The 25,250-nt window shown below is 45.6% G+C and overlaps 1 protein-coding gene across 4 annotated transcripts in view; it reads left to right on the plus strand.

Annotated features, from left to right (window-relative positions):
* The first annotated feature begins 7,864 nt into the window (after window positions 1–7,864).
* BMP2 (bone morphogenetic protein 2) overlaps window positions 7,865–25,250 on the plus strand; it is an 87,813-nt gene continuing 70,427 nt past the window's right edge. For 3 of the 4 annotated variants that reach the window (XM_054195600.1, XM_054195598.1, XM_054195601.1), the window contains exons 1-3: window positions 7,865–8,174; window positions 9,043–9,401; window positions 11,889–12,126. In XM_054195600.1, coding sequence (XP_054051575.1) covers window positions 9,050–9,401; window positions 11,889–12,126 — 590 coding nt within the window. In that variant the 5' untranslated portion in view covers window positions 7,865–8,174; window positions 9,043–9,049. Of the gene's footprint in view, window positions 8,175–9,042; window positions 9,402–11,888; window positions 13,452–25,250 lie in introns of those variants that run through there. The other variant, XM_054195597.1, reaches the window with a different exon arrangement.

Here is a 25,250-nt window from a genome sequence, read left to right on the forward strand (position 1 = left end):
AAGGAAGGAAGGAAAAAGTAATATTTACATACTATTACAGTGGCGTATTTTTTTGGTCTATCAAGGTTCCTTAGTATTAATGTCTGACATTTTAGAAGTTGCTTAGGGAAAAAATAGATACAAAGCAGTCTACTTTTTATTAAATTTATTTTCTAAGGAAACTATTTTCCCACCAGCTGCAGAAATGAATGTCACATTTGATTGCGCAACTTGGAATTTCAGTTTTCCACTCGTATGGAGAGAGTGGTCCTGATTCTTCAAGGATTTATTCATAAACTTAATTTTTAGGTCCTCTGGGTTCTTCCTAGGCAGTGTGAGTGTCTGAACCAGGAGTTATGGAACCCATTCAGCCTGTTCAAAATTATTCGAGGTAGCAATTCTATGCTGGCTGTGTTTTCTGGCCAACAAAGAGGAGCAGGAGATATTTTGGGGCAGTTCCTTTTTCTTTTTCAAAGCCCACTGGCTGTCAGGGCTGTATGCCGAGGCTTGGGATGTGCAGAGGGGAGGAGAGAGCAAGCGAGAAGGCTAAAGGTGCAAAATAAATGGAGTTTATTCCATGGTTCCCCAGCTTGTTTGTTTGTTTAGTATTTTGATATATTTGAAAGGAGTTTATTCCATGGCTGACTAAAGGAATGTATTCAATGTTTAGTATACCCACATTAAGTGGATGTGCATGTTTACTGAGTCTATACACATGAATACTGCATAGAAAACAGAAAATGTAAGAAAAGGCAATTCTCCTACAGTAATACAACACCAAAGCTGCACAGGTCCAGTTAGCGAAAGCAGAATTGATGGGAATAATGGAATTAGTAACTGGACGATGCTGCACATCATGAACGTTTTACAGTACTGCTTTTTCAGCCTAATCCTGAACAGGCTGAAGGACATGCTTAGTTTTACAAGCACATAAAGGAAGGGTACGTAGGTCATTGCAAATTTCAGGAAAACGCAGGAAGCCGAGGTGTGGTGAGGGAAGGTGGTTAAAGGTATTAAGGAATGTAAAGGTTGGCGCTGGCTTTCCCAAAGTACTAAGCAGATTGGCTGTACAACACCCATCTTGCAGTGGGGTCTGAAGAAAAGCCAAAGGGAGGAGGTGGTGGCACAGCAGGTGAGGGAATTCACCGCGCACCCACCTCTGTTACGGTGACTGATCCGGTTTCGAAACAAATCTGTATGTCGATACCCCAACCAGTGTCTTTATTGTCCTCACCAAGGTTGTGAAAAACCCTCTCTCTCCCGCACAGACAGACTCTTACAAGATCAGAGCATTTCTCCATACTTGAATGAGATGATACATATCCCTGCTAGGATTTATGGCTTGCAGTAAAAACCATGGACAAGGAACTGAGGGAATTCGTCAGAAAACTATTGGGTAATAGATTTGATATTGGGCTTTTCAAAAATGCCTACATGAACCAAGTACTTAATGTCTCACTGAAGTTTGAGGAGTTTAACCCCAAAACTGTGTCTAACCTGATTGTGCATCGTTGAAAATCTCAGTGTGACCTATATAGATCTTTGGGCCCCTGCGTACCTCAGAAAAACAGCTTTCTTTTCCTCCTCTTGGAGAGGAATGAGGAGGCCGAATACAGGAAAAGTACTAGGACTTTGAGGCTACAGGTGTTCCAGGGATAAACGGTACCATGAAGCAGTTCAATGTGTGCCGCTAATAATTAGTTTGTGCAATTTAGAGCACGCTTTCTGGAATGCCGCAGAGGGAGCGCTGGAGCAGGCAAGAGACTGGGAATGGTCAAAGGATGTTGTTCTCCTAAGACACCCCCCCACAAGTCAGTAAATTTTGTAGCACACAAACAAACAAGCTACCAAATAAAAGTTGCTGGGTGGTGGCCAAGCGGAGACCTGTGCCCATCAGAGCTTCTCTGGAAAGTGGGCAGAGCTGGGAACAAGGGGCGTAATTGAAAGCCACTTGCAAATAGCTTTAGTCCCAGTGTGAAGCAGGTGCAGCAGCTGATCGCTTGTGCCGAGCACATGCCACAGAGCAGGCACAAAGCTTTACTATTACTTTCCGTAGTTCTGTCTAGTTTTAAGAGGATATTTAAAAATTGGAATGATAATGACCTGAGAAAACATGACTTTACACCAGAAAATAAAATTGCAAGCATTAATTATCAAAGGCACACTGGCAAAGAAGTGTTAGAGAACAAGAATGCCTGATGATGCAATGTTTTTCATCCTGCAACAGAGCACAGAAAACCTTTTCATATGCCCTAAATCTGCAGCTACAATAAAGCCTTCATACAGACAATCTGCTTAAACAGAACGTCACGCTTGCCTTTATTTTATTTTAATTGCAAAACATTATCCAGTTTCACTGCTAAAATATGCACTTCTTAAGGCAATATGCGTAACTTTATATTATCCTCCATTTTACTTGACGTCAATATCTCTGCAGTGATGAAATTGTAAGCTCCTGAAGTGGACCATCTATGACGCAGCCATTTCTCTTTTATGTGGGGGAACACCCTCACCTCATTGTCTCACTAACAAGACTTACATAATTAAAAAATCCCTCTTTGCTCCGAATCTTCTGACCAGAATAGTCGGCATCCCTGCCTCTTCCTCACTTAAACGTGTGAGCCTGTACCACCAAACCCCGTAGGAATTCTGCCGCTCTCTTTAAGGCAAGATTGAGCCCTGGGATTCCAGATATTTAAGATTGCTGTTGGCATTAACCTAGCATTTAGCCCCAGACAATAGCAGTGCCTAACTCTTAGCGCGTTTACGTGAAGGTCCTGCGGGGACTTAGAAGTGGGGTCAGACATAATCATCCCTGTTTCCAACCAAGGTGGGAAAACTGAGGCACAAAGGGAAGAAAAAGGACACTTCCAGCGCAGGGAAGAGAAATGAGGTTTCCTGAATCGTAGCCAGTTCACTGTCTACTGACTCTCCCTGGTCTGACAGTCTGTGACTATTCATATTGCATGTAATTAAAGGTACATAAATGGTGGCGGTGCTGAGGAATCTGTCCAGTGATGGCTTTGTTGTTCTCCAGGCTGTACAGAAGCAGTACAGCATTTTTTTCAGCTCTCAATGATAAAAGCCACCGGTCAAATACTGGATTTTGAAATTTGGAAGTTTGTAGCATCAAGAGGGAAACAGTAAAAAAAAGGTTATCAAGTTAACCTCCCTTTTTCCTCTTTCCCCCGCAATTGGATTACAAATTTTAGGAATTTGTCCTACAGTATAGAAGTTGCACAGCCATGTGAACTGATTACTGCAGCCTATATTTGCAGATGTCACATTGTTAGGAGCAACTGTTATCGTTCAGTAGCAACGGAGACATACTGGAAATGTAGAGAATACTGGGTCTGCATTGTATTTCCTGGTAAATTCCAATTTCCCTGCCACTATGATGGAAGGAAAACTGAGATTTGATGAATGAAATTGAGACTCACTGTGAAGCAGAGCAACAGCTTTGAAGAACTGCCAGATTTCAGCAAAGGTGAATGAGAAAGAAATAGACTTTTCTGAATAAACTGCCTTTCCTCTCTTCAAAAACAAATCACCATCTTGTAAATTATCTTCTCGGGTGAGAATCCATCCTTCATGGAACAGGAGACAGGCTGCGCAGCAGAGACAATTGATAGATGTTAGAAGACAAACCACCAAAAGACAAATATGTCTTCAGAAAACAGTATGAAGTAATATTTTAAAGAATGGCCACACATCTTATTCACACAGATGCCAACAGGAAGCACAGTTCAGGAACAGAAAAGCTTTCAGATAATCTCCACCCGTTAGGAAGCCAAAACCTCAACATCACTAACACATCTTAACTCATTTTTAGAAGTCGCCCCTCCAGCATTTGATGCTGTACTATGTATATGTTTCATACTTCAGCACAGATTTTTATCAAGAGGTTTATTCACTAAAAAGTGCAAAATTTATAAAAAAGCTCACTACTATTAATATTTCACATCTCACATACTTATCATATCCGGAGGACAGCAGTCCAAACTGGAAATTTTCAAAAGTGCTCAGCGTTGGTCCAACTGGTCTGCTGCAGTCAGTAGTAAAACTGTTGACTGTCAACGTGCATAGAGCAATGCAAGTGTTTCTGCAGACCTGCGTCTCTAATGAGACCAGAAATTAGGTCATTTTGTTAAGGATTACAAGTTATGGTCAGAGACCCTGGTCAGCATTTCTCACCTACGCCTTCCAGTTGAAGCCTTCTGTGCGTAGCCGTCAACAATGATGGTCCCAGTTTAACCAGGCTGGAAAAAAAGACACTACACAGTGGCAGTATATAAATGAGATTTGGTGTTGTATTTGTAAGATGCTAAGGGGGAAAAAGATTTTCTTCTTTCCCCCTCTGGTCTTGAAAAAGGACTCTCACTGTGTTGTAAAACCTGTCTTTATTTGGACACTTTTCTGTCATTTTAGTAAGAAAACCCAATAATACCTAAAGTTGAGATCGATCAACTGTGTTTGGGTCCTGGAAAGGAACACCTGGATCTGAAACCTTAGCAGCAGGTGCCGTTAGTGGAGTATTTACTGGCTCAACACCTCTCCAAAACAACACTAAACCAAAAAAAAAAGAAAAAGCGTGTGCACACAGGAAAGAAGAAAGAAATTAATAAGTCCAATCAACTATACAACATTCAGGAGCAGGGAAATGAAGTTTCACAAAGGAGATTAACAAATATGCACGGTCAGGTTTCCTAAAACCCTCCAGATCTTTTCATGTAAATGCTGGTTTCTCTCTCTGGCAGGAGTTTAGCTGAAGAGCAAGCCTGAGCTGAAAAGTAACTGTGAAATGAAATGACATTGTGGGAGCCCACCGCGATGGGGCTGCATCTTCAGCTGATGTTCCGCCCAGCTCCTCACTGGCACAGAGCTTGTGAGGAACTGCAGCAGCAGGAGAGGCGACTGGTTGAGCTGGGGTTTCTTTATCTCAGGTGCATGGCTGCACCGCTGTAGGGCTGGGAAGGAGACAAGGGTGTTATGTTTGCTGCAAAGGCTCGTGTGGGGAGCTGGAAGTCCAGGTGGGCTCGTCCTGGCGTGTTTGCGCTCCACAGACCAAGTGCTGCATTGGTTGTGCTTGAACACATCTGTCTCTGATGCTCTCTGTCATGATAAAGATGCTTCTCAGGCTCTGACATCAGGTGTGTGGATGCTAGAGATGCAGCGGGAGCTGCCCTGAGTGCAGTATTCAAAGGCAGTGGGCTCTGCAGTGGTACTTGGTTGTCATGCTGACGAGGCATGAACCATAACTGGACCTTCACGGACGACACTTTGAGGGCCTTATTCCCCATATTCCCCAGGGCGCTGGCTGAAAGGAAGCTGGATCCCCCTGGTGAGAGATCTCCACGTGGGACAGGCGGCGTGGGGAAGGTGCTGGGGCACAGCTGAGGTTCTGGTGCAGGTGCCGGTGCAGTTGGGGAACATGTTAGAAGTGCTTCGGTGTTATCCTTTGGGACCTCATGGAAACAGATGGGAAGGCAGTCACTGCCCCAGCAGCTCCTGATCTAAATAGACTGAGAGATGACAAACCAGAAGGGGAAATGTTGTCTTTTATGGCCAAGAGAACAGAAGACTCTGGGAGCCTATTTGTACTTAATATCAGAGAGGGACAAAGCTACAAGACCCCCTTGATATCAGATCAGAGCGTATGCAGGCCTTCAGAACAACCACAAACACGTTTCTGCCTCACAAGGCTCATCATCCTAATATAGAAAGCTCCTGGAGATAACGCGAAGCTGGGCATACAGTACAGCCTATGCTCCAGGCACAGGGAGTAAGTGTTGAGGCAAGAAATGACTTTTTCCTGGCATGACCCACTACAGATTGAACTGGAATGGCAATTAGAAGTTGAAGTGCTCATTTAATGTCAGTGATGTGTAAACTACGTTGCCATTGTTATTTTAGTGCTGATTTACATAATTGGCATACCCTGAAGTCACACTGCACACACTTTTCAGTTCATGCTAAAGACTTGCAGGAAGTCATAAAATTAAACATTATCTGCGCTGGAATGCAACGGAAAAGTAACTAAACTTTTGAAGGATTTCACCTCGTTCCATGTCACCTCTCCCGCCTGTGGCCATACGTGCAGCAGCGAGCGAAAATCAGGTTAACAAGTGTTGGGAGCTGTTGGTATGAAGGAGCTTTACCAGCTCTTTAATTACGCTGGTGTCGTTCGAAGGTGGTTTGTTAGGCTGGTAGGTAACTCCCCGTGTGAGCACCTCACTCCTGCAGCCACGTTTCACGGGTATAGCTGAAGTCACTCTAATGTGACAGGAAAGTCAAGAGATGAGGGTCCATGGGAGGAATTATTCCAGCCCAAATGTGCCGAATTCCTACCTCAAATCGGCGGTTTTCCGATGCCGAAAAGTTGTAAAATGGAGGGAAAAGGCCGCTCCCAAAGGAGGAGCTGGTAATGGAGCTGTCTCAGTTGTTATTGCTTTAAATCCTCCTCCGCAGTAATTCAAGGTGTCAAAGGCTGTCTGTGTCTTTTGCAAATGAAGCCCCTGAGAGGTACTGGGAAGAGGAGGTGCAGCATGGAACGCTCGCCTTGCCAGGAGGGAGCCTGGACTAACACCGGGACCCCGGCTAATGACGGCGTGCCGATGGCTTCGGCTTTGATGAGGACCCTAAATTGCTGGGTATCGCGTACCTCTGCAAGAAAGGCCAGGCCCTGCCGCAGAGCCCAAGCAGGCAAACGAGACGGGGCGAAGGATGCGCCCCTACCCACGGGTTACTAAATCCTATCGGGATTAAGAGATTAAGAGCAAAGGGACGTAGCTCGGGTTGGGAGCCCGGTCCCGCTGAGAACAGGCCTTGTGTTCTTCACCCCTGTCCCCCTCCCTGCCCGTAGGCGGGGGGGAGCTGTGGATACTGCAGCCCCCCGGGGGGAGCGGCGGCGGGGGCAGCCGGGGCAGGTGCCGGGCGGTTTAGCCATGGGGTTTGCCGGAGATCCGCCGCATTTCCACCACTGGAGGGCAGCCACATCTTAAAAAAAAAAAAAAAAAAAAAAAAAAAAAAAAAAAAAAGGCACAACAAAACCCCTGAAAAAAAAAAAAAAACCCACAAAACGCAAAACAACGCGGCGAACCCTCCGCCGGACTGAGCCCGCAAGCGGGATGCCCCCTCCGGGGGGAGACTCCCCCCGAGCCTCAGCGCTCGTCTTTCGGCGAGGAAAAGGAGGAAAAAAAAACGGGGTTTGGGCCGGTAGCGACATAAATATATATATATATGTATATTTTTAAACTGCTTCGAAAGCACCGGGATTCTCCCGATACCTTACGTGACCTTCACACCTCAGCGGCCCGGGGCACGGCGTTTAATGCGATTTGTGGTGGTAGAGAGCTCGGGGGACCGGACAACGCGGTCATTGTTCGCTCCGGCCCCGCCGTCCCGCTCCGGGCGGCCGTGCCCCGCCGTCGTACGACGGCGGGGCACGGCCGCCCGGAGCGGGACGGCGGGGCCGGGCCGCCGGCCCCATCCCTCGTCCCGGGGCGGGCGAGGGAGGAGGGAGGGAAGGAACGGAGGGAGGGAGGCGGCGTCTCCTTTAAAAGCCGTGCGGGGCCGCAACCCGCTCCCACAGGGCGGCTGTGATTGGCGAGGGCCAGCGAGCCTCCGGGGTCGTGACATCGCCCGGCGACAAAAAGCCCCGGCGGCGGCGGTACCACCGGCCACCGGTCCGGTCACCCCCGGCCACGGTGCGGTGCGGGAGGGACAGCCGGTGCTGTCCTTTAGCTCCACGCGGGACTTGAGCAGCCTACTCCCCACCCATTTTTTTTATTATTTTTTTTTTCCCCTTCCTTTTTATTTTTCTCCTCCCTCCTCCTTTTTTTTTTTTTTTTTTTTTTTTTTCTTTTTTTTTAAGGGAGCGGAGAAAAGTCAAGCTTCGTCTTCATGTCGCTGCGGGAGTCTCGGTAAATGTCCGTCTGTCTGATGCGGGTGATGCAAAGGACATTTTTGAAAAGGGAGAAGCTCTTCCCCGGCCGGGACTTGCCTTCTAAGAGCCTCCTCAACCAGCTGCTAAAAGTATGTTTCTGAGGCGGACTGTACTTCGGGGAACTTCTATTTTCTGCTCGGCAGCTGTAGAGGAGCAGCAGCGAAGTTTGGAGTAACACCAAGTGATGCGGGAAAAACACCCCGAGAGCAGAACACCCTCCTGCAGACACAACCCCCGCCGCTGCACACAGGTACAACCCCGGCGGTCGCAGATCCGCTGAGAGCCTTCTCCGCAGGATGACTCCGTGGGCCACGGCGGAGGTGCTAGCGCTCTGGAAGAGAGAGGGGGGACGGGACGCTAATCATAACAATTATTATAATAATAATAATCCAGCGCGGAGTTTCACGGGGGAGAAGAATATCCTGTGGGTTTGGCTAAGGACGTAGCACGATTTGTATGTTTTTTTCCTCCTTTCCCCTTCTTCCACTCCGCCGAGGGGAGAGCAGCCCTCCGTTGGGGGAAAGCCGCTGCCCCGCCGCGGGGGAAGCGGTGCCGGTCCCGGGCCGCCGCGGAGCGGCTCGGCGGGGTGTTTGGGGGGTGGACAGGGACGCGCGGGGGTGGGGACGGGAGGTCGCTTTGCGCGTCGGCCGGGCAGCCGCCCCTTCCCTCTCCCGCTGCCGGAGCGCTCCCGGGGGGCCCCGGCCGCACACCTGCGGCCCGGCCCCGGCGGTGCCCCCCGGCCGCCCCCTCCTCCCCTTCACCTCCGCGCTCCTTTGTTGCGGATCGCCCCGCTCCGCTCCCCCGCCCCGTCCCGTCCCCTCCCTTTGATCTCCTGCCACGGGGAATTTTTATTTCTTTTTTTTTTATCGTGCCTCGCTCCGCCGCAGCCGCCCGGCACCTGAAGCGGCCCGACGGGGGGCTCCTCCGCCCGGCCGGGCCGCTCGCCATGGTCCGCGCCTCGCCCCGCCGCGGGGGCCAGGCCGGGCGCCGGGGTGGGACCCACCTGCGGGCCGTCCCCGCCCGCCCCCCCCCTCCTCCCCTTCCCCCCGCGGCGCGCTCCCCCGGCGCGGTGTCCGCGCTGACTGGCTCCCATCGCCTCCTCCTCCTCCTCCGCGCAGGTTGATCATGGTCGCCGCCACCCGCTCCCTCCTGGCGCTGCTGCTCTGCCAGGTGCTGCTGGGCGGCGCGGCCGGCCTCATGCCGGAGGTGGGCCGGCGGCGCTTCAGCGAGGCGGGCCGCGCCGCCTCGGCCGCGCAGCGCCCCGAGGACCTCCTCAGCGAGTTCGAGCTGCGCCTGCTCCACATGTTCGGGCTGAAGCGGCGGCCCAGCCCCGGCAAGGACGTCGTCATCCCCCCCTACATGCTGGACCTCTACCGCCTGCACGCGGGCCAGCAGCTGGGGCAGCCGCCGGCCCTGGGCTACCCGCTGGAGAGGGCCGCCAGCCGCGCCAACACCGTCCGCAGCTTCCACCACGAAGGTAGGGGCGTAGGGGACCGGGGGTGGGGGGCCGCCCGCGGCCGCGGGACGGGGCTGAGGGAGCGGAGGGGAAAGGGGAGGGCCGGAGGAGGAGCGTCGGGGCGGATTCCTCCCCGGCCGCCGGTAGCGCGGGGCTCCTTCGGTGCGGCGGGTGTCTGCTTGCAGCCGGGTGTGCTTCCAGCGCCCCGGCTCCGGGCTTTCGGCTGTGGGGCGCTTGCTCTGCCAGCTTCTCTTCTCCTCCTCCCCTCTCCGTCCGACGGGAGGCTCCCGTTTTATTTACTTCCTCCGCTAAAACAGAGCGGCTCGGCGTGAAGCGCTCCCGCAGATAGCTTTTCTTTTGCGAGGCTAAAGAGCAGGAAAGTCTCCCTAATGCGCGGCTGGGCGGGGGCCGCTGCGGAGGTTTCTAATCCGTATCTAATCCCCGTGAGAGATCGATGAAACGATCAGTGGTGGCCTCTCCTCAAGCGCTCCCTCGCCCCGCCGTCGAGGAGCGATTTAGCCGGGACCCGTGCCGTGCCTCGCCAGCCACCAGCGCCCGGGCTGGTAAAAGCCCCGTGGCCAGGTTTCGCCTCTCACCTGCAGGTAACCTGGTCAAATGCAGAGCGAGGCGTCCAGCAGCACCTCCAGCCCTCCTCGCCCGCAGCCCACTGAGGCGGTGGACCCTCTGGGACAGGCCCTCGCTGAGCGACCGGGTGCGTTTCCCGGCTTTCTGTAGCCAACATAGTGTCCGTGGCATTAGCCGTGGCATGGGTAGGCCTGCGGAGCTGGTGGGGCACGTGTCGCTCGCGTGCTCTTTGGGAAACATTTCCCCAGGTTGTAATCATTCCTGGCTGCTAGTCTCCGGTGCTGGCATGCAGTGGCCCCGCTGTAAAAGTAATGAAAATGCAGTTTTCCCATGCTTTTAACATGAAACTGTGTTGAGAAAAGAAATTCATTAGTAGTTAATGTTTCTGGTGGATAAAGGAGGTGGCCTCACAGAAGTGGATGTGCTGTTTAGTGGAAAGCCTTATTGTGAGAAAGGAGATCGATGATGAAATGTAGCCTCTCATCATCTGTGTTTCCCCACGTGGAAAGTAAACACCTAGCAGTGAACGGGGAAAAGCCGGTGCACGGGTCATTCACATTAAACCTGAGTGTGGTAGGCAAGGGGCTGAACAAGAGAGGAGCCCAAAGGGCAAAATTTATCATTTTTAGGCAAATGTAAAAATCTGCAGTTTGAAGTAGTCTTGCTGTTACAGCAAATACTGTTTTTGGCATAAAAGCTATTCTACAATTTTCCCACAATTTAGAAGAAAATCAATGTGAGTCCATTTTTTTTTTTTTTCACCGAGTTCTCCCTCTGTATTAGTGGCTTCTTGAAAGCAAAAGTTTGTCTTGTGACCGCTCAAAACACCTGCAGATTTACAAATATTGGTCTGGTCCTGAAATAATGTAAAGCTGAGCTTTACCTTATGCAAAAAGTCACCCTGGATCCAACGGGGAATGGTTACATGACTAAGAACTGCTAGCAGCAGTTACGGCTTCCCCTTGGAAAGTGAATGTTTCGCCAGGATGCTTAGTGCCCAGTTTAAAAACCATGATTTGAGAGAGATTTGTTTTGGCAAATACTCTTAATTTCTTCAATGTCTGTAGCAACAACGTAACTTCTTAGCAACCCTAGGTATATTTTACTCCCTCTGAAGCTCCATTCAGTAATTTGTTGACTCAAAGGTGAGAATGGCCTGGGGTTTAGTGACTTTTTAAATTTTTTTTTTTTTGTGGTTTTGGAAATCTGTTGTTCAGAAGTGACTTTGTTTCATTATCCCTTTACCATCCACCCCTTTTTAGCAGTTGAACCTTCCTACTGTTCTTTATGGCCCTTTTGGGTAAATACTGGGGTGTGCTTTGTAAAGTGCCGTTACAGATGTTGAGTTCAACATCTCTAAGATACAAAAATCCATACGTTAAGACTTGTATGTCACCTAAATTGCGGAGTAATATTTTTTAGAATGGTGTTTAAGAGATTGACATTAGAGCCCTGTTCTTGAAAAAAGCAGAAATGCAATAGTTACTCTAAGTCCTCAATCAGTTTTAATGACGCTCATCAGACACACACACGCACACACCCCCCAACTATAGTGCTTGAGTTTTCTCACTAATGTCCTTGAATTCCAAAGTAATGCTGCGTGTTTCTTGCCACTTATTATAACCACCTGGAATGCAAAGGACACAAGTGTTCACGCAAAATGCATAACAATGAATGAAGCCTTCTTAACTTCATGCTATACGTGCTTGCATAAATAAACAGAAAGACAAGGGAGACGGTATTTTCTGCCGGAAAGTCTTCCAGATCTTGCATGTCACATGTGTTAGCTGTCACATGTGTTAGCTGTCACTTGAAAGTCGCCAACAGCGGACTATCTCGGGGGTTTGGTTGCTTGTCTCGGTTCCTGATTTTTTTTCTTTCTTTTCTTTTTTATTTTTTATTTTCCCTGTTTAATCAAATTAGAAGTTTTGGAAGAACTGCCAGAAACAAGTGGGAAAACAGCACGGCGTTTCTTCTTTAATTTAACTTCCATCCCTAATGAGGAGTCTATCACCTCAGCTGAACTCCAGATTTTTCGGAAACAGGTGCACGGAGCCTTTGAGAACAACAGCAGCTACCATCACCGTATTAATATTTATGAAATTATAAAGCCAGCCACAGCCACCTCTAAGGACCCTGTCACAAGACTTTTGGACACCAGGTTGGTGCATCATAATGCAAGTAAATGGGAAAGTTTTGATGTAACGCCAGCTGTTTTGAGGTGGATTGCACATGGACAACCTAATCATGGGTTTGTGGTAGAGGTGGTTCACTTGGACAAAGAGAACAGTGCCTCCAAGAGGCACGTTAGGATTAGCAGGTCTTTACATCAGGATGAAGATAGCTGGTCTCAGCTCAGGCCATTATTAGTAACGTTTGGGCATGATGGCAAGGGACACCCGCTTCATAAAAGAGAAAAGCGTCAAGCGAAACACAAACAGCGTAAACGCCACAAATACAGTTGCAAAAGGCATCCGTTATATGTGGACTTCAATGATGTGGGGTGGAATGACTGGATTGTTGCCCCACCGGGGTATAGTGCCTTTTACTGCCACGGGGAATGTCCTTTTCCACTGGCAGATCATCTAAACTCAACAAACCATGCCATTGTTCAGACTTTGGTCAATTCAGTGAATTCCAAAATCCCCAAGGCTTGCTGTGTGCCGACAGAACTGAGTGCTATTTCCATGCTCTACCTTGATGAGAATGAAAAAGTTGTATTAAAGAACTATCAAGATATGGTTGTGGAGGGTTGTGGGTGCCGCTAACACAGCAAATATATTAGACAAATACAAAAAAAAAAAAGCTGACACTTTAATATTTCCCAATGAAGACTTTATTTATGTAATGAAATGGAAAGAAAAAAAAACACAACTATTTTGAAAATATATTTATGTCTACGAAAAAGTTGGGAAAACAAATATTTTAATCAGAGAAATATTCCTTTAAAGATTTTAAATGTATTTTAGTTGTACATTTTATATGGGTTTAACCCCAGCACATGAAGTATAATGGTCAGATTCTTATTTTGTATTTATTTACTATTATAACCACTTTTTAGAAGAATAGCTAATTTGTATTTATATGTAATCAAAAAGAAAAAAATATAGGGTTTGTACATAATTTTCCAAAATTGTAGCTGTTTCAATTGTGTGTATTTAAGTTGAGAAGAATACATGGAAGGTTACTATGGCAAAGTGCATAGCACATTTGCTTTCTGCTGTGCTACTGTTAAGGTCACAAGTTCAAGTCCAGAAAAAAGTGGATAATCCACTCTGCTGACTTTCAAGATTATTATATTGTACAATTCTCAGGAATGCTGCAGGGTGGGCTGTCCAATCCATGAGAACTGGCATCCTCTTTAGGTGGAACATTTGGATAAGAACCAGACGTTGCTGATCTAGTATAAATACTGCTATTCCCAACTAATTTGCAGCGCGAATATAAGAAGGGCCAATAGAAATCCTACGGGAGGCGGGGGTGGGGGAAGGCTGAATCCTTTCTAGACCTACAGAAAAGTGAATGTTTGATGTTTCCTTTAAAAGTCCTTCCTTTAAAAGTCCTGGCCAAATATAAAATAATAAAAACTAAGAAGTCATTCTTTTTTTTTTATGTGATTATGTATGCTAAAGAAGAATATTTATCTTATTTGTACCAGCCCTTGTCTTTACCAGTGGGAAAAGCTTTGCATACTTCCTCACCTCAGATGAGAGCTCACTTCTGTGGAGTGTTGTAGTGAAATTAATCTTCAATTTTTGCCCTACATACAGCGAGCTGTTGTCGTATGCAGCCTCCTACCTACCTTCAGCTGGTGGTTTTGCTGTTTTGCAGATTAGCTTGTCTTCCTTTCCAGGGTTTTGCGTTTGAAAGCTTCCCCCCCCAGCAAATGTTTAAATCTATTTCAGATAATAAATTATAGAACTCCGATCTTTCTTTCTGAAAAGTCCAGTCTGTGAGAAAACTGGTTCACTTGTGCAGTCATCACAAGGATAACCGGGGCTTACGTCTTCTTGCTTTCTAAATCCTTCATGTAAGGGGTAAAAGCATGATTTGCAGTTGGCAAATGCAACTTTCAAGCTAATACTTACTGTGCCTGTTGTGCGTTAAAAGATGGGTATGGCAGCCAGGTTACTACCTGTAGAACCTGGGGCAAGCGCGCAGAGGCTGGGCTGCTTGTGGCGTGAAAGTTGTGCCGAAATAGTTGAGCGGGAAAGCTGCTTAAATTGGCTTTTTGATGATCCCCTGCAAAGTGCACTGAAGCCAGCGAGAGAATGAAATTTTGTTAGACCGCTAGTGGTAAGTCCCCACCTCTTTCGGGAGCTCCCCGCTGGTTTTAGTGGATATAGAAGGACTCTGTGCTAATACCTCCGGAGATGTCAGAACCCCCTTGTGCTCCATCGTGGATCCATTTCTGGGTTTGGTGAACTGAGGCAGCACCTCCTCAAGCCGTGTGTACAGTTGTCCCATTAGAGACCTCTCTAAATCAACTCTGGAAATCTCCGATCTGGGCCTCCCACTAGCCTAGCTTTTTATTAACAGAAACCTCTTATTTCTCATGGCCCTCCCCAAACTCCTCCTTTTTTACCACGATCATCTGGGTTACAGCAAAGGTACTGAATAGATTTGCTGATCAGCAAGGTTGACTTGATGATGGCTTACAGGTTGTCTTATGGAGCGCTTCTCTACTGCTAACCGGTGACAAAAAGCAATAGGTACAGAGCACAGGAGAGGAAAACTAATTTATTCTTGGCTGCTTATATTTTTCTCTTGTGATCTTAAAAATATCTTAGGTTAGCTGTAAGTTTCTGTGGCGAGATGAAAACATGTATTTCTTTGTAGCAGCAGTATGTTTTGTAGCTGTTAGAGAACAATCCGCTCTACAGTTTGGTGGTTCTTGTTTCGGAGAGCTAGCTGCTGCTGTTGGTCATGCTGATGCTACGTAGTGGCCTACGAGTTTGCAGGGTGGACAACCGCTATTTGCTTTTTCCAAAGACCAGTGCTGTTTTGTTGGCTAATGTTTTTAAGGGGGAGCATCATATGTGCGGAAGTTTTGTTTGCCTTTTGCTTGTTGCCAGCCTTACCGGTGATGACCGAGTTTATGGCTGTTGCTTTGGGAAGGTTGTCAGTCGCAGGAGATGCCACAGTGAAGGTTCTTCAAGAATTCATTGATTGATTGCGCTTCGTGGTTGTGCTAGTCAAGTCACAGCAGCGCTAGCGAACTCTATAACCTGAGCTTGCAAAAGCTGGATATAAAGTGATGAAAAGTTGAAGATTGCACCATTTCTGTGAGCAGGAAAGGTATGATCCCAAACCTGCTGAAATCAGGAAAGACCCCACGGCACTTCAAACGAGATCCTAAACTCCAGTGTTGCAAGGCTTATGTTTCACAGCTCCTAGCCCTTTGTGTGTAACTGGATTGAGGCAGGCTTTTTACGGAGTGGTGACTGCTTTACTTCTCTTCTAAGGCATGAGAACACGTTGATGCTAATCTTGTTTCAAAAAAATTGGCTACGGCGCTTGTCTATGCATGAGCACTAGCTGGCTCATGGCGTGATGCTGCTTTCCTTGTAAAGACAAACCTCCTGTTGCTCGACAAAGAATTGCATCCTTAGGAAAATACGTTGTGAGACCAATGTATAATTGTAAACCTATTAGGACCCGCTCTTATAAGTGTTTCTCTACCTGCTCAGCGTTAGTCACAGAATCATCAGTTCCATACTGATTTTGAGGAGGAAATATGCATGTGTCAAGCTCAGCACAACAAACTTCTGCAGAATTGGTTTCGTAATGTATCTTTAAATCCTTAACCCTTAACCTCTCTCTAGATGGGAGACCAGGGCTGCACTGAAGTGTTTGTTTAGGATTTAACATAAAAGAAACAAACTTTCATACCTGAGTAGCAGAAAAGTCTCCGAGAGACCCATTGGGTTCCTGAACTCTGCTGAATAGGGTTGATGATCAGACAGTCCTTCTGAAAGGTTTGGGCTTTCTGACATCGTCTGAGTCTGGCCATGACTGCTAAATAATCCTGAATACTAAAGATATGCCGTTACCACAGTACTCCAGTACTTATTTTAGTTCTTTAGTACTTGTTAGTGTTATAGTACTCTACAAGAAGAAATGAGCTTTTTTTTTCCTCCTAAGAGGAGAAAAAGCAGATGATCTGGAAGGCAAAACTGCCTTTGTTGCCCTATAGCCTGTTTCCCCTAAACATATTGCTTCTAGGCACTTATATAATCTATATAGGCAGAGATTGTGATAGATAATGTCACCCTTTGTGCATTTCAGATAAGCATCTCTCTAAACACAAATGTGATCAGCATCTCTCCTTGTCCTTTTGAGACTCAGTAACAGCTTTGTCGAGTGGCTTGATAATTTTTGCGCAAAATTCAGTTGGACTTCTGTGGGCAGCAACATGTAAAAATGACGTGGGAAGATCTTCAGCTGAGGTAAGCTCTCCCGAGAGCATTGGCCATTTTCACCCAGCAGGATCTGCTCCGCTGCGCTAACCTGGGCTCATCAGAACCGGGCGTTGAGACCTTTCCTGCTCGTATGGTAACTGGGTTTGGGTGTCCACAGGCTGTCACCTGCTTTCGCCCCCCGCCCCCTAGGCAGTTAGAGGTCTCGCTGGTGCAGCCAGTACTGACGAGGCTTGGAGAGGAACATGATTTATTGTACTCTCAGCTTTGAAGAAGGAGCTCATCTGGACTGCATTTATATTAGACCCTATTTGCTACACTATTAGAAGAGGATAATTATTGAACTATTTTATTGTACAGCTATTCCTAAATTGTTGATTTTTGGGTTTTTTTTATTGATTTCAGGAGGCAGCTAATTGCCATATGGCAGCTTGATGTTAATGTTTTATGAAGATCAGGAAACAAAAGTTTATGAAAAGCTTTTGTATAGTAACTGCAGAGTTTCAAGAACTGTTTTATACTTCCTGACAGTGCAGGTCTGGCTTAATGGTTTGTTTTTATTGCTTAAGAGTGTAAACCTTTCTTTAGCCGATGTGTGGAAATTATATCCTCATCCCGCATTACGCATTTCTCATTGCTCATTACTCATTCCCTGCTTTCATTTCTGCCATCTGTAATCAGAGCTTTACTGTTTCAACTGCATGCAAAATGCTCCTATCCTTTGCACAGTAAGATACTTTTCCTCTAGCACTCACCCACCCTTTCAAAAAAAAAAAAAAAAAAAAAAGGGAGGGGGAAGAAGTGGGGGGAAAAGAAAAGAGGAGGAAAAGCCTGCTCTGTCTATATTGTTTTTCTCTGTTTTGGGTGGAGTCTGTCTTAGGTTCTGGTTGCTAGATGGTTTCTGTAGTAACAAGCAGAGAAAAATCCAAGACTGAAAAGGCGCTTTTAAAGGTGCCATATCTTGCCTGAAGTATTAGTTATCTAATTATGGATATGGAATGTTTCTCTTCTCCTTTATATTAAGGCTGCCCCTTTTGGTAGGACAGACTGCTGCTAAGGGAACTTGATTTGTTGTGTTCTTAGAACACAAGAACAGGAGAACCACGAATCTTGTTCCCAGTTGACTTAAGCTGCTCAAAATAATGATGAAAAGCCAAAGGCCTTAAAATGTGTTTTTATACACATTTATACACATATATAAGATGTTATAAATGGTTGTTACAGGCACAAACCACTTTGTTTTTAGTTACGTAGGAAAGAAAAAAGAAGCTAGGTTCGAAAGGATGCTTGGATTTTACGTATTATTGCTGTAAGGAGGCTGTTGGATAAAAGCAGCAGTCTTTTATTTTGTTAGGCTACTATGTACAAGGGGGAAATCCCAGCTCCTTCACATATAACCTTACTCTGCTGTACTCCAATGTTTTTCTTTATTTCTCCTAAGAGATTTTGCAGGTGTGTGGGAAAGTAACAGTTTTGTGTGTTTCTACTACATCTGCCTTGCTTGGACACAAAAAGAATTAAAAAAATTATTTTAAGATTACTTCTTTCCTGTCTCTCCAGTACTAATCCTTCATTACCTGTGTTCCTGACAGCCTTGTCTGCAAGCAGCAGTAATGGTTTCCTAAGGTGGAGTTTCCTCTCTTTTTGGAATCTAGTCACCTGTCCGGTGCCCTCTGGGGTTTAGCAACCTTCCGTCCATGAGTCTTGTGCAATGGTCACTTAGAAAAGCAGGTACACTGGGTTTGTCCTGGTTCTGTGCCCTTTGCGGAGGCAAATTTGTCCCTGCCTTCGGCAAGAATCTTAGATCGGGGAGGGTCTGAAGGTTTGAACCCGTTGTGTGCAGCAGGAGACACCTCATAACACCAGGGACCGTGTTTGTAACTTGCCAGAAGTCTGAGGGCCAAAGCTCATTTGCATCTGTATTTCCATAGTGCTGTGAAGGCACTCGGCTGTAATACCTGCCTGGGCTTGCGTTGCCCTCGACAGATGAGCAGAGGCTGAAAGCTGTTGGACTTCTCCAGAGGTAGGAAGCTTGCAGTGGGTCAGCGTGGTTCTTGGCTCATAAGGCAGGGGAGCGATGAGATGTATTTTTTGCTCTTCACAGTTCATTCTTGTAGGGGCTTCTGCAAAACATGCTTCGCTGCCCATGTAGAAAGTAGACCAGAGCCACTGGGTGAGGTCTGCAGTTGGGTATGTTGGCTTAATTCCAGGAAAGCAGCAGATCTGTGCTTTTTTAGTTTGTAAAAAGGCAGGGATTTTTTGGAGGAAGAAGTTGTAGGTGAGGGAAGTGGGGAAGGACCCCGCAGGCTTTTGAAGCTGAAAGTGTTAAAAGTTTCTAGAGGGACTTCAGGTAGAGAGGTCAGAGCAGCGAATTGATAACATTCTGAAAGTTCAGGTTCCCACAACAGCTGGACTGTGGCAGATTTACAATTTAATGAGGCTGATAATCCCATTAGAGATTAAATTAAGAAGGTTTTTCTGGGAGATCACCAAGAAAATTATGCATATTGTACTGTAGCTCGGGTCGTAATGCCAAGGCAGTGGAGAGGTGACATGTACTGCTTGCGCTGCAGGATACTGTTTCATTCAGTGTGTCTCATTAAAACAGAGCAGCAGTGTTTCACTACAAACAAGCAAATGTATTATTATTATTATTACTACTACTATTATTACTATCATCATCCTGGAAACAACATGCAGATTAAAAGATGGGAAATATCATCCAGATCTGCAAATCAGCACAGCTCTACTGACTTCGTTCGCAGGTGATCCGGCCCTTTTTATTAAAGCTAATCCTCAGAAGGCAGGGTGACCACGTATAAAAAATAATGTATTTAAGGTAACTATTGACATAAATCCAGTAGCTTGGAACTTGCAAAAACATTTTTTATGGCATCCTGCACACCCTAGTGATGGGAAAGTGTTGTATGGAATAATGACTCTGTAACCACAGACTTCAAAAGTATAGAATGTCTGCGGCGTGATGGAAATAGCTGTTTCCACATCAATAATATACAGACAGGCATATTGAAGCTTAATTGCAAGGCCACTGGTGATGGGAGGGGGAAGGGATATCTGACTACGGCTGCAGCAAACGCGCAGGCTGAGCAGAATGCCTCTGCTTTACAGCCAGAAACAATGATTCATTTCATTAGAATCTCGACTTTTGCGTTTTTCTCATGACTTATTGATAACTTTGTATGGAACCTCATAGACCAAAGGAGTTATTGACTCCTTAGGAATTAGGAAGAGAGACAGCGTATGTATTATTTCTTATAAACCTCACTCTGGCTGTTGTTTTAATTATTCTATTTTAAGGACAGTTCTAGCACAATTTTTTCTGCTTGCATTTTCTCTCTCCCTTTGAATGAAAAAATCTTTCACGTAAAAGCAGTCTTGCACTTTCAGAGCCCAGCTTTTTTGTTCGTTTTCTTGAAGAATCCTGATCTTCTAGTTGACATGTAATGTTACCATGAAGGCGGTTTTGATGTCACACACTGTTGCTATTGGACCGAGTCCTAATGCACATGGAAGCCGTTTTCCCAGCCTGGCGCTGTAAATAAAAGATGGGCCCAATAGCTTTAAGTGAAAAATGAGTGGGTTTTTTTCTGCAAAATACTGGCATTATTGATATTCCTATTGTTCAAGACCTAGATTACTGGAATGACAGGTATGTTGTCATTTTACTGCTTTCAGTGTTCAGGACTACTGGCATCTTGCAGGATTACTTTAAAGCTTCCCCTGTTGGAATCTCACGAGGATACCACGGAGCTCGAGATTCTTAAAAAGAAAATTTCTTCACCCTGTCTGGGGAGAAGGCTCAGGATGCCACCTTGAGACTCAAAGATCAGAAGGAAATGGAATTAAAGTTTTCCTTTTCTTAACCACTGGTATTTTTAAAGTCCATCAACATTTTTGGTTACTTAGGATTATCAGTAACCCACGTTCTATATGAAGTTATTACTGGGGGGAGGATCAAAGACTCATTGATTCATATTTCCTGGTCTGGTGCTTCTTTTTTAAGTTTTGGGTTTTTTCTTTTTTTTTTTTCTTTTTTTTTTTTTTTTTTTTAGAAATAGTTAATTGTTAACTACTACTAGACACGTTGGGCAAAGAAGTTTCCCAGGTTGGCAGATGAAAAGATTTTCATCTTTGAAAATATAACCCAAATGTACCCTAGAGGGCAGAGTCATTTAGAGAGAGCTGCTGCACACCTGCTGAGTTACTGATTCATGCCCACTGCGGAGCTCCTCGGTGAGAAGGACCAAGCCCTGGGAAAATGGTGTCGGGAGCGTGGGTGGAGCCTTCTGGGTTTTGTCAGCAGCAAAATTCGAAAAAGTGGTCTGTGACTCTCCTGTGTGCAGGTTCTGAGGGGGGAAAAAACCACCCAAACAAAAAACACTTTTGTAAAAAAAAGAAATCAGTAGGTTGCGAACAATTCTGTATAACCCAGCAGGCCATTCTGCTGGCAGGTGCCTGTCGCAGCTCTCACCTGATGGAGGGTCTTAGCCTTTTTTTTTTTTGAGGGCTATAGTTAATTTTAAAACAGAAGCAGCTTAATGTATGTCTTATATCAAAGAAAATAAATCAGGTGCTGCCCTTTCCAAGAGCTTTCTCCTCTTGAGACCTGAGCTCTGCAGTGGGTTACTGCCAACTTTTCCATCTAACTGGTGAGGAAAATTTGTTGTCAGACCTTTCTCTGTGAACTTGAGTGTCTTGGAAGGGTCTGGGAAGGCCTTTTCAGCTCCTCTTGTATGCAAGTACTTCCTTGGGGTTTCAGGCTCCGTTCCTCTCTCCTTTACCTCATTCATCCGAGGCAGGGGAAGAAAAAAAAGGGTCAAATACTGGGACACTTTGAAGAGTGTGCCTTTACTAAGCTTTGGTTTTTCTCTCTTCCTGGAACTCTCATTACATGATCCTGGTTTTCTGAGCCAATTGTTAGCCCAAGGCCAAATCCTTAACCTTGGGCTAGATAACAAAAGCACAGCTGAGGTGATCTTGACTCCTTTAAAAAGGCTGTCTGCTCTTTGATGCACTCAGAATGAGACGCATAATTCATTTTCGTTCCAAAGGTTGTTCTTAGCATGAGAAATTAGCAACCTCCGTGATAAAAAAGTCAGCATGTTAACTGTGTGTTGTGTGTGTTTTTATGTTGACCTCTGTCTTCCATTGCGTTCCACATCCTGGAGGGTGTCGATGTGTCTAAGGAGAAACCAAGATTGAATCCTATCTGGGAAGTTTTACTCCATGTAACTGCATCGGTTCATACCAAGTCCTGAAGACTTTGTGCCAATGATAGGAATCAGCATTTTGAAAATGTAGCTTTCCGACTTGCAGCTCTAAATGAGAGGAGTGTGTAATTGGAGTGTATGCTGAAGAGAAATTAAGCTAAGATCAAGTTTATTAATGGATATCAAAACTGGCTTGTTAAGTACAGCCCTCTTCTATGCAGAGACCCCAGAGGCATGAGAAAGGCCAATGGGTGTCAACAGTGCTAATGTCTGGCAGTGCTAAGGGCAGAAGCTCTACTGTGGTGTGGAGGACTCTCCAGCAGGTCCTTTCTGAGGTTTCTTTTCTTTGGGAGAGGACTCTTCTGCCATATGCTCTATTGCTGAAGTCTTGGTGCTACTCTGAATGACTTTGAAGGTTCATTTTGTACTGTAGCCTAGCAAGCCTGCTGGCAAGAAACAAAGAGTCACTGGCGGCTGTATTGTCAGGTGGGCCTGGTTGTGAAAGATAGTGGAATTCACAGCGAAGCTGATAGCGACAAGATGGCCTTTGGTGGCTAAACCGATTGGAAAGAAATGCTGCTGGTCAAATGCTGCATCAGAAGAAAGGGGCAGTGTAGCAGCAGGGCCACCAGACTTAAGGACGGGAGAGACGGCAAACTCCACTCTGCCGGGGAGCTGGAGTGTGCCGTTGGAGAAGTCCCTCGCTGTCCGTGTGTGCTAATTCTCAAATGGCTCTGCCCTGCCTCCGAAGTGTTTTGTAATGATATGTACCTTAAAGAATTTGGAGATGCCCAAACGCACTGCTGTTTATCCTGTAGGGTAGAGATAGCTAGCTACATTATATGGTGTAATAACAGGTTTCGGCCGCTGGTAACCAGTTTGCATGCGGACCAGGTCTGGCCAGTATTAAATTGGAAAGCAGAGATGGCTTTGTGATTAAGGTGCTGGAGTGGGACGCTGGAAATCTGGGTTCAAGTTGTGGGTCAGCCATAAACTCCCTGTGTGACCTTGAGCAATATAATTATTCTGAGACTTCAAAGGTATCTAAACAATTTGGACACCCATTTTCCAGTCATTTTAATTAACTGGGGTGCTTTGAAATGCTCGGCTTTAATCTCTCTGTGCCTAGGATTCTCATTTGTAAAACCAGGATAATAATATTTCCTTGCGCATGAAGAGGATGTGCGCGTTAACGATGGGGAAGTGTGCAGCTGCTCGAAAGGCAGCCGATCCCGAGCTTGCAAGGAGTTTAGTGAGGGGGGAGCCTGCCGAGTTTTGCAGGCGGGGGGCTCAAATACGTACATGGGTGCTGTGCACAGGACGAACTCAGCCTGTTTCAGTGAGATTTGTTTACGTGTGGGCATAAACTGGGGGATAGTTACTTACCATGATGTATTACCGTCATACTGGTTCGTGGGAGATAAATACCGCTGCAAGTAAACTGCAACCAAAATATTTACGGAGAGGAACAGCTCATTTATTCAATATTTCATTTAGCTCCATAACAACATCTTGCCGTTTCTTTAGTGTCTTGCCATTCTTTAATAGTGAATATTAAACTTTTACAAGATAAAATGACTAGTTATTAACATTTCCATTTCTGTAGCTTGACTTCATAACAAGCCGTGCTCCCCCTTTAACATCACCTACGGTTACGTCCCTTCGCCTGCTGTTACGTGTTTGTGTAATGAAAGGCCTGTAATGCACGCAGGCAGAGGGAAGGGTTAAAAGAGCCAAGGGAATCTTTAATTCCTTCATTTTCTGACTTTTGTGGGTTTAATACACAATCTTAACATTCCATTAGTAAGTGGTTGCTTTTTTTTTTTTTTAACTGAAGAGATTAAAGGTTCCCTCAGACTTTACATTTTTTCACTGCTCTCTTTAGTCGTGTCAGTTTTGTGCGCTGGGCAGGCAGGAAATGAAAAGGTATCCTCAGGAACCAGCGAGGCTGCTCCCGGAGCCCAGTGATGGATGTCTAGGAGACGCCTGTCCGTAGGGGGCTGCTTTTCCCAAAAGAAGTGTTTCAAAGGCCCTAGGACTTGGGTTCATCACTGGCCTTTGAGGTGACTGGCACCCAGCGCCTTTGAGTAAAGCACTTTGCGGGCTGTGTGCTGTGTAGTGTTAGGTACTGTCAGAACAGCTGATCCTGCGTGTAACCACAGTTATTGATACGTCAGTGGTAAACATACGCTGAAATGAGGGTTCACCGTTAAATACGAACGAAAGAGATGGCGGCTGCTACTCTCAACAGCTTCCGCTGCATCTGCTGCGTCTGTGACTTCAGGATGAATCAAATCAGAGTCTTTTTCATTGCTCTGTGCATTGGCTCATTGTAACGACCGCTTTGTAGAGAAGAAAATATGACTTGCTTCTTGTTATGATTAGTAGCGTTATACTAGGATGGAGTAACTTGTTGTTTATCATAAGGAAGTCTCAAATCTGGCTGTCAAGATATACTTTTCTCTTGAAATTTACTTTCCTAAGTAACCATGAGCCAAATGCTTCTTTAAAGTGCCGATATATATGCTTGCAGGGTAGGTGACCAAATATTTCTCAGTTTTAGTCTAAAATCTGTATTGCAAACATTCTGACTATTGAATGGCAAACTTTCCTCTAAAGGTTCAGTGGAAGAAAACAGTGAAAACTCTGGTTGTAGTTTTCACTGAAAACCAACAGTCAGAGTTATAAAATGGATTTGGGGTGGTAGCTGTTATTACCTGAGGTTTTCCTATTACTTTGATTTAGTTTTTTACTGAAGTGAGCAGGTAAGAAATACTGACAAATTATTAGTTCATATTGTGTACCAGCAAATATACTATTTTATGATTAGGCTAAGCAAGCATTTTCAGGTAGTCTTACCTTGTAGAATGACTGTTTGGTAGATGCATAGTTTAAAAATAAAAGCAAACAAATCAGGAAATAATCACGTCTAGATACCTACCAAAAGTTAAAATGATCTTAGATATAGAAAACTGACTGTTTTTTCAGGAGAAAATAATGCACTGAATTAACTGGAAAAGATAAAGCTAAGAACAAAGTATGGTAATGGAGTTTTTTGTTTGGGGGGGGGGGGGGGGGTTGTTTTTTTTTTTTTTTTTTTTTTTACCGATGGGCCAATTCTGCAAAAACCTTATTAGCTATTTTGTATTCTAGGCCCATGGAAAACTTTTGGATGGAACTTAATTTAGTACATTGTTACAAAGTCTGATATCTGCCTGACTTTATCCAAGTTCATGAACCTTTTGAGCAGCGGCCCCCCGCATGCCCCTGGGGTTCTGGAGAGGGATTTATGGTTTCATGTGCAAAACAGTGTGAAACTTGGCACTTTCGCATGGCCTGAACCCTGACGGCTCCAGGAGCACTAAGCAAAATCAGGGCCTATGAACTCAACCAGCTCAGAGGCGAAGTAAAGGTTTATTGAAACTTGCATGAGCTTGAACTAAATTCCATTTTAAAAAATCTGGCCCTTACGGTCCCGTCATTGCCTTGTCATTAACTTGGGTGAAATATGTCCTGCATGGCTGTTGTGAAGATAAAGTCAGTAAGTTTTATTTAAAAATGATGATGGCAGTGGTGGTGTTGCGGGGGGTGGGGTGAGAAGTTAAGGACTTCTGATACGTAGGAAGGAGGCTGGT

The sequence above is a fragment of the Rissa tridactyla genome, chromosome 3 (assembly GCF_028500815.1).
Source record: "Rissa tridactyla isolate bRisTri1 chromosome 3, bRisTri1.patW.cur.20221130, whole genome shotgun sequence".
NCBI classification, from domain to species: domain Eukaryota; kingdom Metazoa; phylum Chordata; class Aves; order Charadriiformes; family Laridae; genus Rissa; species Rissa tridactyla.